At 42.0% G+C, this 15,550-nt stretch overlaps 1 protein-coding gene across 3 annotated transcripts in view; it reads right to left on the bottom strand.

Annotated features, from left to right (window-relative positions):
* Nucleotides 1–2,588: 2,588 nt before the first annotated feature.
* Nucleotides 2,589–15,550, bottom strand: part of SMC1B (structural maintenance of chromosomes 1B) — a 100,349-nt gene continuing 87,387 nt past the window's right edge. For 2 of the 3 annotated variants that reach the window (XM_073650062.1, XM_073650063.1), the window contains exons 20-25: nucleotides 13,444–13,600; nucleotides 10,622–10,776; nucleotides 4,955–5,106; nucleotides 3,332–3,401; nucleotides 2,971–3,081; nucleotides 2,589–2,843 (exon numbers count right to left, since the gene is read on the bottom strand). In XM_073650062.1, the coding sequence (XP_073506163.1) occupies nucleotides 2,757–2,843; nucleotides 2,971–3,081; nucleotides 3,332–3,401; nucleotides 4,955–5,106; nucleotides 10,622–10,776; nucleotides 13,444–13,600 (732 nt within the window). In that variant the 3' untranslated portion in view covers nucleotides 2,589–2,756. Of the gene's footprint in view, nucleotides 2,844–2,970; nucleotides 3,082–3,331; nucleotides 3,402–4,954; nucleotides 5,107–10,621; nucleotides 10,777–13,443; nucleotides 13,601–15,550 lie in introns of those variants that run through there. The other variant, XM_073650064.1, reaches the window with a different exon arrangement.

Below are 15,550 nucleotides of genomic sequence, written 5' to 3' on the forward strand. Positions count from 1 at the left end.
TAGTCGCTGCCCATTGTTTAAGCTTATCTAGATCCTTCTGAATCCTTTCCGTCTTTTCTAGTGTTAGCTATCCCTTCTAGCTTTGCATAGTCTGCAAATTTGCTTAGTTTACCTTCAGTTCCCTTATTAGATAATTTATAAAAATTTTGAACAACACTGGGGCCAGGACAACCTTGTGGTACCCCACTTGAAACAATCTTCCAACGGAATGTCAAACCATTTATTGCCACTCTTTGAGAATGATCACTGAGCCAGTTATGAATCCACTTTACTGTAGCCTTGTCAATCACATACTTGGTCATTTTTTCAATAAGGATGGTGTGAGATACTTTATCAAATGCTTTGCTGAAGTCGAGATGTACTTTATCTATCGCATTTCCCTGATCCACCCAGTCAGTGATTCCATCATAAAAGGAAATTAGATTAGTCTGGCATGACTTGTTTGCTGCAAACCCGTGCTGGCTCTGGTTAATTTCTATATTCTTATTCAAGTACTTACATACATGTTGTTTAATAATTTGTTCAAAGATCTTTTCTGGTATAGAAGTAAGGCTCACTGGCCTGTAATTTCCTTGATCCATCTTCTTTCCTTTTTTGAAGATAGGGACAACATCTGCCCTTCTCCAATCTTCTGGTACTTCTCCTGTTCACCAGAATGAAGACGTATCGTCATGTCTGCTGCAGACAAGTTTTTACCCCATGTCAAGTTTTTACTTATCCCTGCAACTGAGCAGATGATATTCGGGGCTATGACCTGTACCACCCCTTGATTCTAAGAAGGATACATAATTAGATTCCCCATAGATAATTTGTTATGGAGTTCCCCTTTTAACGCTTTAATGTTAGGGATGCAATTGATACGGTCTTGATACACTTTCCGTTACATAATGAAATGATCTCATCACTCAACGTGTGACACCCCCCCCCCCCCACCGAGGGGCGGATGTCTGACTTCTGTGGCCTAGGAACTTGGTAAACATTGTGCACAGGGAATGCGGCAAGATAGGTTTTTGGGTGGGATTCTTGCATTTCTTGTGTTTTGGTACGTGACAATGTATCTTTTCTCCTATCGGGTGTCAGCAGATGCAGGGGAAGTTGCAGACAATATTAGGGTCTTATTAGGACAACGATAACCAGTGGCCCCCTGCATGGGACTAAAGGGGTGCAAGGTATTGATAGGCCACAATTACAATCGTTACGCTACCAGTCTTGCGCTATATCAGCGGAATGGGAGATGCAACCCTGCAAAAATTGACCACTGCGGATCTTTGTAAAGTTGGGTGGGATTTATTATGGTGGCCATATTGGTAGTCTATAAAAGATGATGCACAGTCAAACTCTGCAGCCTGATTGGTTGCCAGGAAGAACTGACAGAAGGAAGGTAAGAGAAGAGTAATTACAGGGAGAAATAGACTTGACTGGAGGTCATGGGTTAATTCTAGGGGGAAATGGTAAAAACCTCAGCTTCAGGCTCCTGTACATTCCTTGTAGACGGCTTTTTAGGCCATTTCCATACTGGACTATTTCTAGAAAGTTGCACAGGCTTCTTCAGACGGTCGGGGGCTGTTGGCAAAAATAGTGAACACTTCCCCTTTAAGACCAATGGTTTGTATCTGGCGTACATATTAATTAATTAATATTAGTACATTTCTGAAAACGTTGGCTCGTGTTGGCATTTTCTGAACCCCGTAATATTTTTTTTTCTTCACACTATTTACAGTAAGGGGTGAAATAATTTTATATTTCGATAGATTGGATGCAGCGTTAAGAATTTTTTTTTCTTTATTTGGGGGTTGGAAAAAAAAAGTGGGATGCAAAACTTTTTGATTTATTTACTTTTTTTAGATTAATTTTCACTTTTTTTTTTTAAAGACCCTTTAGGGATCTTGAACCTGCGACCGTTTCCAACTTTAGTTTTGGAGCAAGTAATACAAATCGCAGACTCGAATGTAGCCAGACCTGTCGCTGGGATTCATAGGAGTATCAAGATGGTGTCGATTGGGGTCTTCAATAGGGCATGTATAGGGTGGGCTCGACTCCTGATCCCGCTCCCTAGTACGTGCTGCTTTTCTAGGATATCAAAGTGTACGTGGCAAATACAATTTTGGAAGAAAGCAGCCATGTTGTTTTTTTCTTGTTTCCAAACCCCTTTAACACTTACATTTCATCCCTACAGAAAAAAAAGTGAAATGTCACAGACATCTCACACTAATACTCATCCCTCTGGAGTGCCAGTAATTTTTACAGTATTTTATAGCCTTGATTAGTCCCAGTATATCTGTTTAGATCCATTCGTCGGTGACAGAACGTCAAATCCGCTGCTTCTCTTCCATACAAAAAAAAAAAGTTATACATTCAGTCTGCCACCAGAGGGAGCTCACTGCACATGAAGTTTCTATTGAACTCAATACAGTACACAGAGCTCCCTCTAGTGGCCGCTGGACTTTAACAACATTTTATCATTACGGAAAGCAAAAGATTTAGAAGCTCTGACCCTATTAGACGAGGAATCCTTCACTGTATGAACCAAAAAAGAGCCGAGCTGATAACGTCAAAGGTGTTCGTGTATTTTTTTTCCACAAACGATAACATATAATCTGCTCAGAGAATTAATTTTGCTCAAGAGAAATACGACATTTCCTGCATCAACAGAACTGAAAGAGAAAAGAAATATTAATTATAACTAAATACTTAAGAAAGCAGGGGGGAATAATTCATCCCAAAGCCTCGATGTCTGGAAATGTACAACAGAAAACTTATGATGTCTGCCCAGAGTCTTCCTCCTCCTCGTCTTCGTACATGGTGAGATCCAGAGTCAGCACATGGCTGGATAATTCTTCATGCTGGGAAAAAAAAAATGCTAAAGGAAAATCTACAGTATATTGTGAGCTTCTGCAGCAGCTGGGACAAAGCCTCAAAAAAAGAAGCAAAATATTCAGAATAAATATTCCCTTCCCGGCCTTTTCTTACCACGGTGCACACTCCGATCAATGCTTCCGCCTTGGAATAAAACTCCTCTTTTAGGGAAATCACCACCATCTGGAACTGCTCCCTGGACTGCTCCCTGATGTAGTGTGTAACCTGCAGCCAGATATAGCAGAGTCAACGTTTATTCTCACAGGTACAATAAATGTCGGGAGGATTCCCCCCGTTGATGAAACTTATCTGGAATTGCAGATCAGTGACATTCACTCAGCTGCAGTACAAGGCACAACCACTACTAAAGGGATGGCGCTGTGTCCGATAAAGAATAAGGGGGTGCAGCTCATGGCCGGCCTGACCGATGTGTGCAGATGCAGACTGACCATGCCTCTGATGTCCGGTCACGCACCTTCCCGATGTTGGTGTTGTCCAAAGCCGCATCCACCTCATCCAAAACGAAGAATGGTGCAGGGCGGAAGCTGAAGGAGGAAAGGAGAATATCAGCGTTTTTTTGGATCCAGTTTTGTTTTAAAAGAGAAACTCTGAGGTTTAATGTCTCATGTGTTGTCACGCAAGGTGTAGGAAAGACTAAGTACAACATGAAGGGAAGGGGGAAAAGGGGGCCCAGACTCTAGGGAAAGGGGGTAGTGAAGACCTCCTAGGCTGTCCTTATATCACACTGTCTCCCCTAATATCCCTGTATTGGTTCTGCACCAATCGCCGCACAGGAACATCGCCCTGTCTTTCCCTGGCGTTTGGAGGGGATGAGCGCTAGTCGATCCCCACTGACAACTAAAGACAACAAGGGGGGAACAAACAAGGGAAGATAGCTTAGCTTTAGTCGAGTTCAGAGAGATGAACACAAGTCCTCTTAGCTCCAAAGAGAAAGAAGTAATGTTCTTGCTCAAGCCTTCACAAAGGGTCATGAGAATATTGCCAGCACCTCCCTCTAGCAAACAGCAGGTATTTATACACCCAGGCCAGGTGTTAGAACTCTCCTGTTTGTTTTTTCCATCTTGTGTTTTGCGGTCACGTGACCATCTGCCTTTATATTCCAGCTCCCCCCTTTTGGCTGTGCTGGACTTCAGTGTTTGACTGTTTCTCTAGCCAGGTGCTTCTGTGCCTTTCTCTGTCAGTTCACTTGGTCCTTCTGAGACCTCTAGTACTTTTTTGTCAGTTTGTCTTTTTGTGTTCTGCAACTACCTTTCTGTTTAGGAAGTGTCCCATTTTTGTCCCAGTCCTTAGTTCTTTTAGGGACCCCTTCCGTTATGCTATAGGTCTTCGTTCAGACTAGCCGAGGACTAAGGTGGGTCTGTTCGCTAGGAACAGGCAGCCCGTTACATCGTAGGGATTCAGCTTAGTCTTACTATAGGGACAGCTTTCCCCTATCTTTCCTTAGTTCATGTTGCAGATCATAACACCAGGGTGTTAATTAGCAAGAGGGTGGTAGCCGCTGGGTCCTAGAGACAGCCTCTAAGAAGGTCTCTGTAATGGCAAACGTAGAGATCTCCTGCAACCAACTGCAGGGCGACTGTCTGTCACTTCTGACACGCTCATGACATGTGTTTGTTTTTTTCCAAAAATATGTAGAGCAGTCTCATACAGGGTTCCAAATCCTCTGCATTTAAAAAAGATGTAATACACAGCACAACCCCCAGGGCGGTGCCATCACACTGGGGGATTGAGGTCCTAATCTGGGGTCAGAATAATTTTAGGGGTCTAGTTTGGGATTTGATTCATTGTAAAAGGTCTGGTTGGGGTCTGATTAGTTTATGTGGTCTGGTGTGTGATTCATTTTAGAGGGCCTGGTTTGGGGATATGATTCATTTAAGGGGCTTTTGTTTGGGAGGTCTGATTCATTTTAGGGGTCTAGTTTGGGATTCAGATTAATTTTAGAGTACAGCTATTTGGATGGAAAAATTAAAAAAAAAAGTTATGGCTCTGGGAAGAAAGGGATCAAAAAACAGATCTCTGCTGATGGGTTCCTTACATCCCCTGCCCGTTACTGGGCCGATTCATCTGCCCATATTACCTGTGAATAGCGAACACCAGGGCGAGAGCGGCCACCGCTTTCTCCCCTCCGGACAAGTTGTCCATCGGCATGAAGCGCTTTCCTGGGGCCACACAGTTGTACCCAATGCCGTCCAGGTACGGTTCTTCTGGATTTTCAGGACTCAGAAAGGCCTAAATGTATAAAAGGGAGAACGTTAAGACTCAGCAATCAGTAGCACTCGGGGGGCGTCCGTCCCACGTGCCGTACGATTCCCATCACTATTAGCTCCGCCATACTAGTAACCCACAGCTACGTCACGTATGATTTACAAAGGTGTAATGATATCAGATCAGTGGGGGTCCGACTCTCGGGACCCCTACAGATCAGTTGTTGAACGGATCACATCTTAGGAGATACAGCGCCATATATTTCCTAGTGGCCGTGCCTGGTATTACACAGCCACAGGGGTCCGATCCGCACTGATTTGATATCGACGGCCTGTCGTAAGGATGCGACAAAGTCTTCAATGCCTTCAATGCCAAAGTCCTGGAAAGCCCCTTTAACAGCTAACATGGCTTCACGTGTATAAGGGCCATGATTCTAACCAGATATGAAAGATGGATGCGGGGGTCACTTTGGTCAGGTCATATCAACGCTTTATGACTGGTGGGACCCCCAGAAATGCAAAGGGACACAGCGCTGGCCCCTTTCTTGGTTTTCCCCTTTCTAAGAGATGCAGCCAGCCCCATTCACTTTATAGGTGGTTGACCTATATCATCAATATCAGCTCGGTGGGGGTCCAACATCCAGACCAAGGACCCCTACTAACCAGCTGTTTTCAGATGTACAGAGCTCCATATACCGCCTAGTGGTTGCTCTCGGTACTGCAGATCAGCTCCTATTGAAGTGAATGTTATAGTAGATGCAGCACCAGGAACGGCCACTATATAGTACGGCGCTGTGCTACATCCTGTGAGCCTGACACCTGCAGACAGCTGATCGGCGGAGGTGCTGCTGGGCGTCGGACCCCCGCCAGTCTGATATCCTAGGAATAGATCATCAATATTTAAGTGCTGAAAAAACCCATTAATGTACCCAAAAACTACATTATTGATGCACCTGCTAATTCTCAGGGTCCTAAAAGTCAGACCCCCAACAGTAAGAGTACCCCTTTAATGGAAAGCATATATCTATAATACATGTAAATGATCAGATTTGATGGGGGTTTACTCTTAGCATTGAATACAACGTCATTCTATTCTGAAAATATAATATAACGTCATCACAGTTCTTACTGTCAGCAGGACGCAGATGGATGTTATCGTTATACAGTGGCTTGCGAAAGTATTCACACCCTTGGCTTTTTACCTATTTTGCTACATTACAAGCTGTGTATAAATATTTTTGTTATCCGATTTGTGTGTGATGCATCAGCACTAAATAGTTTAAGTTGGTGAAGTGAGAATAATATAGGCAGAAATTAAATTTATGGGATAAAATAACTAAATATTGTCATGTGCATATGTATTCACCCCATTTTGCTATGAAGCCCCTAAAAATTTATGGTGCAAGTAATTACCTTCATAAGTCAAATGCTTAGTGACAGGACATCCCCCTGTGTGCAATCTAAGTGTCACATGTCTGTCACTATATACACTTTACCTCTTCTGAAAGGCCACAGAGGCTGCAACACCATTAACAAGAGGCACCACTAACCAAACACCACCATGAAGACCAAGGAGATCTCCAAACAACACCATGAAGACCAAGGAGATCTCCAGACAACACCATGAAGACCAAGGAGATCTCCAAACAACACCATGAAGACCAAGGAGATCTCCAAACAACACCATGAAGACCAAGGAGATCTTCAAACAACACCATGAAGACCAAGGAGATCTCCAAACAACAACAGGAAGACAAAGGAGATCTCCAAACAACACCACGAAGACCAAGGAGATCTCCAAACAACACCATGAAGACCAAGGAGATCTCCAAACAACACCATGAAGACCAAGGAGATCTTCAAACAACACCATGAAGACCAAGGAGATCTCCAAACAACAACAGGAAGACAAAGGAGATCTCCAAACAACAACAGGAAGACAAAGGAGATCTCCAAACACCACCATGAAGACCAAGGAGATCTCCAAACAACACCATGAAGACCAAGGAGATCTCCAGACAACACCATGAAGACCAAGGAGATCTCCAAACAACACCATGAAGACCAAGGAGATCTCCAAACAACACCATGAAGACCAAGGAGATCTTCAAACAACACCATGAAGACCAAGGAGATCTCCAAACAACAACAGGAAGACAAAGGAGATCTCCAAACAACACCACGAAGACCAAGGAGATCTCCAAACAACACCATTGAAGACCAAGGAGATCTCCAAACAACACCACAAAGACCAAGGAGATCTCCAAAAAACACCACGAAGACCAAGGAAATCTCCAAACAACACCACGAAGACCAAGGAGATCTCCAAACAACACCATGAAGACCAAGGAGATCTCCAAACAACACCATGAAGACCAAGGAGATCTCCAAACAACACCATTGAAGACCAAGGAGATCTCCAAACACCACCACAAAGACCAAGGAGATCTCCAAACAACACCATGAAGACCAAGGAGATCTCCAAACAACACCAAGAAGACCAAGGAGATCTTCAAACAACACCATGAAGAGCAAGGAGATCTCCAAACAACAACAGGAAGACAAAGGAGATCTCCAAACAACACCACGAAGACCAAGGAGATCTCCAAACAACACCATGAAGACCAAGAAGATCTCCAAACAACACCATAAAGACCAAGGAGATCTCCAAACAACACCATGAAGACCAAGGAGATCTCCAAACAAGTCAGGGACAAAGTTGTTGAGAAGTACAAGTCAGGGTTGGGTTATAAAAAAAATATTCCAATCTCTGATGATTCCCCGGAGCACCATCAAATACATTATCACCAAATGGAAAAAACATGGTACCACAACAAACCTACCAAGAGAGGGCGCCCACCAAAACTCTCAGCCCAGGCAAGGAGGGCATTAATCAGAGAGGCAGCACAGAGACCAAAGGTAACACTGAAGGAGCTGCAGAGTTCCCAAGCAGTGACTGCAGTATCTGTCCATACAACCACAATAACCTGTACACTCCATAGAGGTGGCCTTTATGGAAGAGTGGGCAGAAAAAAACCTTTACTTACACACAAAAATTGTAAGGATCGTTTTGAGTTTGGCAAAAGACATGTGGGAGACTCCCCAAATTTTTGAAGGAAAGTGTTGTGGCCAGAGGAGACCAAAATTGAACTTTTTGGCCGCCAAGGTAAACGCTATGTCTGGCGCCAAACTACCACAGCTCATCAACCCAAGAATGCCAACCCCACAGTGAAACATGGTGGTGGCAGCATCATGCTGTGGGGATGTTTTTCGGCAGCAAAGACAGGGAAAATGGTCAGGGTCGAGGGGAAGATGGATGGTGTGAAATACAGGGATATTCTTGAGCAAAACCTGTTTCAGTCTGTGAGTGAATTGAGACTGGAAGGAAGGTTCACCTTCCAACAAGGCAATGACTCAAAGCATACTGTGAAAGCAACACTCGAGTGGTTTTAGGGGAAATGTTTTGGAGTGGCCTAGTCAAAGCCCAGACCTTAATCCAATTGAGAATCTGTGGTCAGACTTGAAGATTGCTGTTCACAAGAGGAAACCATCTAACTTGAAGGAACTGGAGTAGTTTTGCCTTGAGGAATGGGCAAAAATCCCAGTGGCAAGATAAGAGACTTACAGTTGAAACCTGAAGTTTACATACACTATATAAAAAGACACAAATGAATGTTTTTTTCGATATCTGACATGAAATCAGAATAAACCTTTCCCGTTTTAGGTCAATTAGGATTACCATCATTTTTAATATTTACCAAAATGCCAGAATAATGAGAGAGAGAGAGAGAATGTTTTAAGGCATTTTTTTTACTTACTGCAAAGTCAAAAGTTTCCATACATTTCATTAGTATTTGGTACCATTGCCCTTAAACTGAATGACTTGGGTGAAACGTTTGAGATCTCCTTCCACAAGCTTCTCACAATAGTTGGTTGGAATTTGGGCCGATTTCTCCTGACAAAACTGGTGTAACTGATCCAGGTTTGTAGGTCGTCTTGCTCGCAGCCTTTTCAGCTTTGCTCATAAATTTTCAATAGGGTTGAGATCACGGCTTTGTGATGGCCACTCCAAAACATTGACTTTGTTATCCTTAAGCCACTTTGTTACCATTTTGGCAGTATGCTTCGGGTCATTGTCTATTTGGTATTTTTAGGCTTTCAAGCTTCTCCCTTTTTCCTCCAAACGTAACGATGATCATTATGTCCAAAGTTCAATTTTAGTTTTATCAGACTACAGGACATGTCTCCAAAAATTAAGGTCTTTGTTCCTGTGTGCATTTGTAAACATTAATCTGGCTTTTTTATGTTTCTTTTGGAGTAATGGCTTCTTCCTGGCAGAGTGGCCTTTCAGCCCATGTTGATACAGTACTCGTGGATATTGAAACAATCACTGTGGATATTGACACAATCTTACCAGCTTCCGCCATCATCTTCACAAGGTCTTTTGCTTTAGTCCTTGGGTTGATATGCACATGTCGGAGCAAAGCACGTTCATCTCTGGGACACAGAATCCGTCTCCTTCCTGAGCGGTATGATGGCTCGAAATTCCCATCTTGTTTGTACTTGCGTATAATTGTTTATACAGATGAACGAGGCACTTTCAGGTATCTTGAAATTGTACCCAAGGATGAGCCAGACTTGTGCAAGTCCACAATTCTCTTCCTGATATCTTGGCTGATTTCTTTAGACTTCCCCTTGATGCTACACAAAGAAGTGTGTTTCAGGGGTGCATTAAAATACATCCACAGGTGTGTCTCTAATTAACTCAGATGTCGCCAAAAAACAGAAGCTTTCAAACACATGAAATCATCATATTGGCAGTCCAGAATTGTTTAAAGGCATAGTAATCTTAGTGTATGTAAACTTTTGACTTTGCAGTAAGTAATAAAATGCCGTAAAATATTCTCTCTCTCTCATTATTCTGCCATTTGGAAAATAATAAAAATGATGGTAATCCTAATTGACCTAAAACGGGAAAAGTTTATTCTGATTTCATGTCAGATATTGAAAAAAACATGCAGATGTGTATTTTTATATAATGTATGTAAACTTCTGGTTTCAACTGTATCCAAAGTGACTTGCAGCTGTAATTGCAGCAAAAGGAGGCTCTACAAAGTATTGACTTTAGGGGAGTGAATAGTTTTGCACACTGAAGTTTTCAGTTATTTTGTCCTATTTGTTGTTTGCTTCACAATAAAAAGAAAACCAAAAGCTCACAGTTGTAGGCATGTTCTTTACATGCAAACCCTCAAAAAAACTGTGAAATTCCAGGTTGTGAGGCAGCATAATATGAAAAATGAATACTTTCGCAAGCCACTGTGTCACCGCCATTGGGTGCAGTACGTGGCGTCCGTGCGTCCTGCTGACCACGCCAGCACTCATGTCCCCCGAGGCCTCCCTCCGTGGCTGGCTGTGGGGTACAGCAGTCTGCACTCTGCCAGATGTTGGGATCCTCGGGGGAATGTGAGCGCTCAGTGAGGCAGATTTTACGCTTAGTTATTATACTCTATGAGAAACTGAATGCGGTAAATGACGCAAACCTGAGCGCTGGCATTTCTGCAGAGCTTCTTGTAGATCTCATCGATAGCTACAGAAACATGCTCAAAACACTGGCTAAATAGCTCATATCTCCTCTGCTTCACCTGCTCATACTGCTTCCTACACAGAATGGCTTTCCTCCTGCTGGCCTCAAAAGCTACGGGAGAGATAAACAGACGGAGGGTCACACCACGAGAGGAAGCGTCTGACCGCCACCAGGACCACATCGCACAATCAACACTGTTCTGCTCTTTATTTAACACGTTTCTAGCTTAAAAGGGATGGAGGGGTCCCATACTTTAATTACTGGACCCCCAGCAATCACTAGAACAAGAGCACCTTCCCACCCACGTTACTCCTTTCTCAGGTCAGGTTTGTCTCCATCTGTCCCATAGATAACAGGGACCCCTGTTCTAGTGATCAGTGAGACTCCCAGCTATACTGTAGATAGGAGATAAGTGAGGTTCCAGAAAAAGAAAAAAAAAAACTTAAAAAGACAAATTATATATGTACACATACACAATATAATATACCATAGATGTCATAAATTAGTTATGTGTAATAATGAGAAATGACACAGGGAAAAAGTATTGAACACGCTTACAGAAATTTAATTAATACTTTGTACAAAAGCCTTTATTGGTGATGAAGCCCCAATACTCCTCCTCTATGGAGAAACTAGTCGCAGGCATTGCTCCGGTGTGATTTTGGCCCATTCTTCCACACACTCTTCACATCCTGAAGGTCCCGTGGTCTCCTTCTATGATCTCTGAGCTTTAGCTCCTTCCATACATTTTCTATTAGATTCAGGTCCGGTGATCGGCTCGGCCATTCTAGCAGCTTTATTTTCTTTCTCTGAAACCAATTGAGAGTTTCCTTGGCCGTGTGTTTGGGATCATTGTCTTGCTCAAATGTCCACCCTCGTTTCATCTTCATCATCTTGGTAGATGACAGCAGATCATATGAAGTTTGCCGATGCCGTATGCTGAAAAACAGCCCCACGCCGTGATGATCCCACCTCCAAACTTCACTGTTGGTATGGTGTTTTTTGGTGATATGCAGTGCCTTTAGGCCTCCAAAACATGGTGAATATTATGACATCCAAAGAGTTCATCTGACCAGACTATATTCTCCCAGTATTTCACAGGCTTGTCTAAATGTTGTAGAACAAACTTTAAACTCACTTGAACATGCTTTTTGTTCAGCAGAAGAAACTTGCATGGTGAGAGTGCAGTCAGGCCAAACTTATTTTTCTTTGAAACAATTGTACCAGGTCTTTCTGTAGCTCCCCACAAGTGGTCCTTGGCTCTTGGAAATCTCTTCTGATAATTCTTTTCACTCCTATGACTAAAATCTTGTGGGGACCATCTGATCGAGGCCAGTTTATGAAGAAATGATGTTCTTTCGAGTTTCCACCTCCTTATTATGGCCCCATCAGAGCTCACTGAAACCTTCAGTGGTTTAGAAATCCTTCTGCAACTAATACCATCTGTATGTTTTGCAACAATAAGGTTGCGAAGGTCTTGAGACAGCTCACTGGTTTAACCCATCATGAGAGATTTCTTGTGTGGCACCTTAGTAATGAGACACCTTTTTATAGGCCATCAGGTGAACCAGCTGATATTATTTATCACTCAGTGGCAGGATTACTTTTTAATTACTGATGAATTTCAGCTGATGTCATGGCTTTCCATGGCTTTTTGCCCCTTTCTTTCTTCATGTGTTCAATACTTTTTCTCTGTATCATTTCTCATTATTACACAAAACTTAATTTATGGATGTCTATGGTGATTTCTTTGCCTGTGTGGATTGGATGGGTTGTTACTGACATCTGATGAGAATTCCATGTCAATAGCACCTTTAGAAATATATTTACTTAGAAAATTGGTCATGTGTTCAATACTTCTTTCACTTGCTGTATATACAGTATATATATATATATTTTTTTTAAGACACCATAACTATTTGATGGGATTTTTTTTTCGTTTTTTTTTTTAATAAGACAAGCCTTTTTATTGTTTTTTTTAATTCAGTCCCATAAGGGGACTTTTAACTTTTTTTTTGTCAAACCACAGACTACATTACTGTCAGTGAGCGGTGCATGACATCCTTGAAATATGGGGGCTTTATTAGACCCAGGAAAGTCAAAATCTCCTCCGAAACGTTACCAGGGCTGCCAGAAGAAGCCCCCCATTTCTTTGCCTGTGCAGCAATCAGTGCTTAAATGGGTTAGAAAAGATTCCCAAAAGTTAGTAATGGGAAATCATGCTGATAAACAAATATGAGAGGTCATACTTTGCTGGACAGGAAAGAATGACGTTCCGACCACTACCAGTCATCTGACCCTGCAGCCAATCAGTGGTTGCAGCGGTCGGCCTGCCGTAGGTCCAGACGTCATTACTTCAAAACAGGTGAAGACCACTGGAGCAAAGTAATGCTTCTTTTATTTTTTTTTTTGCCTTAACTTTTCAATAAGGAACAGAAAATCCCTTTAAATGTCCGGGATCAGAGTTTTCTCCAATCCTGACCGTTAAAGGGTTTGTCAGCTATAACCCCTACCCTTCTTAATAGCTCCAGTCTAGAACTGAAAATAAAAACTCCCGGATCGGCATCGCTCCCAAACTGTAATGCCAAGTGACCACTGCTGCCAATCAGCAGCCGGTGATTGGCTGACGCTTCTTTATTCCGTTGTGACAGAATAGAGAAGGTTTGTTGGCCGCCGATTGGAGTCAGTGGTCACGTGACAATGTCGTGTGATTGCCTGGCGGCATCACAGTGAGATCGGAGGATTATTTTGCGCAGCAGACGCACTGCAAGTTTTTACCATCTGAGGTTTCTTGAAACTTGCTGCTGACGCTCTGAAGTTTTTCTATGGCCTTGAAGTTTGGGGCGGATGTTTTCAGGAATCTGTTCTCTTGGGCGATATATTCCTGACGCAACTTCATTAGTTCAGCGGAGATTGCGTTTTCTGTCGTTAGTTCCTGAATCGTGAAAAATCAGAAAGATACCAGCACAGACAGGTGAAATTACAGGTGAAAATACCATGAATTTTGGGCTAAAAATGTTTGCAATTGGGTTTCATTAAAAATTTTGCACATTTTGGCTTTTTTTTTCCATGCCAATTGAGGGCTGCAGAATGAGTTAACTGAGAGTTAACAGTGAGTTTGTAGCTCTCATCAAATTTCAGCTTAACAAGCTCACTGACAGGTTCTCAGTTCACTTGTTCTGCAGCCAAAATGCATTCATTTTTGTAAAAAAAATAAAGTCCCCGAATATGGTCAAACCATGTAAAAGAAGTTGTCCACTACTAAAAAATCCAAAACCAAGAGTGGGTGATAAATGCAGAATTGGTGACTTGTTTCTATTATACCTTTTCTCTGATTGTTCCTTTTACTATTTATGTCTTTAAAAAAAAATTAAAATTAATTAAAAAAAAAAAACGCGAACATGCAATAAAAGCTGTTCATTACCAATATAGATAATAAGTAAAAAAAATATACTATACAAAAGGGTTATGAAAAAATAAAAGAAATAAAAAAAAAATACAAGTTATTAAACATAAATAAAATGAAAGCAAATAGGGGTTATAAAAAAAAATGAAAAAATACAGGTTATTAAAAAAATAAATCAATAAATAAAATAAGAAAAAAAACCAACATTTTAATAATTTAAAAAATAAATAAAATTAGAACATACAGACTTTTATAAAAAATGCAAACAAAAATCCGGGTAACTAGAAAAAATAAAATCCAAACAGCACCAGCAAACACACAACCCTCAAGCGGGTGCACATCCTCCTGGCATAGACCAAACCAATAGATAGACATCAAAAAAATTGAAGACCGCACTCCCATGGCAATTCAAGTGATTTATTAGCTCAAAGGCGACGTTTCGGCTCTGCGTTTGAGCCTTTCTCAAGCAATGTGACATGTGCACAAGAGGAATATTTAACCATATACAATTATCTATTATACCAATAAAGTGCAATAGTGCCGTGAAAAATGCATAAAAGTGATATCAATAGACATAATTCAATACAGTAATCAATGTGATTTACAATACACCTCATAGGAGTTACATACATAATCCATATCGTAGCAATAGCATATATCTCAGTTAATTGCAATCTGCACACGAATCATCTTTCCATGAAGCGTTACAAGTGGACATCACTTTGATCACATGGCTGTAAAGCTTTCCCGATTGTTCCTTGGTCTCCTGCTCATGGTTTCTCCTCTGGTGTCTGGTTGTTCCTCCTATGTTGGATTTACCTACCTCAGCAAATGGGGGGTGTTATCCTACTTTTTGCTACTATTCCCCCAATGTATGCCTCAAATACTAAATTTGTTTAAACTCTCCACATTCTAATAGTTAGAGTTGATTATTGGCTGATCCTCATTTCTCTAATATAATTGCTGGCCTGAGGTGTGGGCATTATGCCCTTAAGGAAAAGGGCGCCGCTGGGTGTGACGTCCCCGGAGCGAGCGCATTGGAGAAATGATTTTTTTACATACAAGATGGCGATGTGGATGTGACGTCGGCGGCGCATGCACAATAGTTTGCAAAAGATTTCTATATTTCTGTTTTTTTCCGTCAAGATGGGGTGCAGAGTGGACTTTAATGAGAAAAAACATGAACTTTTTAGAATTTACCAAATGGCTGCAATGAAACAAAGAGTGAAAAATGTAAAGGGGTCTGAGTACTATCCGTATCCACTGTATGTAATACACATATTATAAGATGGCGGCCGTTAGCGGCTCATCTGCCAGACGGAGGTCAACGGCAATGCAGCGGGGAGATGAGCGGCGTTAGCAGCACAACTACCCCGACTGGCGCCGCTGACCTCCATGCGGCTAACGTCGGAAGATCAGCGGCTTGGCCCGCTGATCTCCCGACAGCGAGTGTGAACGGAAGACTGGGGAGCGGCGCCA

The sequence above is a fragment of the Phyllobates terribilis genome, unplaced genomic scaffold (assembly GCF_046119375.1).
Source record: "Phyllobates terribilis strain yellow unplaced genomic scaffold, ASM4611937v1 Scaffold_10__3_contigs__length_209671492, whole genome shotgun sequence".
Taxonomy (NCBI): Eukaryota; Metazoa; Chordata; class Amphibia; order Anura; family Dendrobatidae; genus Phyllobates; species Phyllobates terribilis.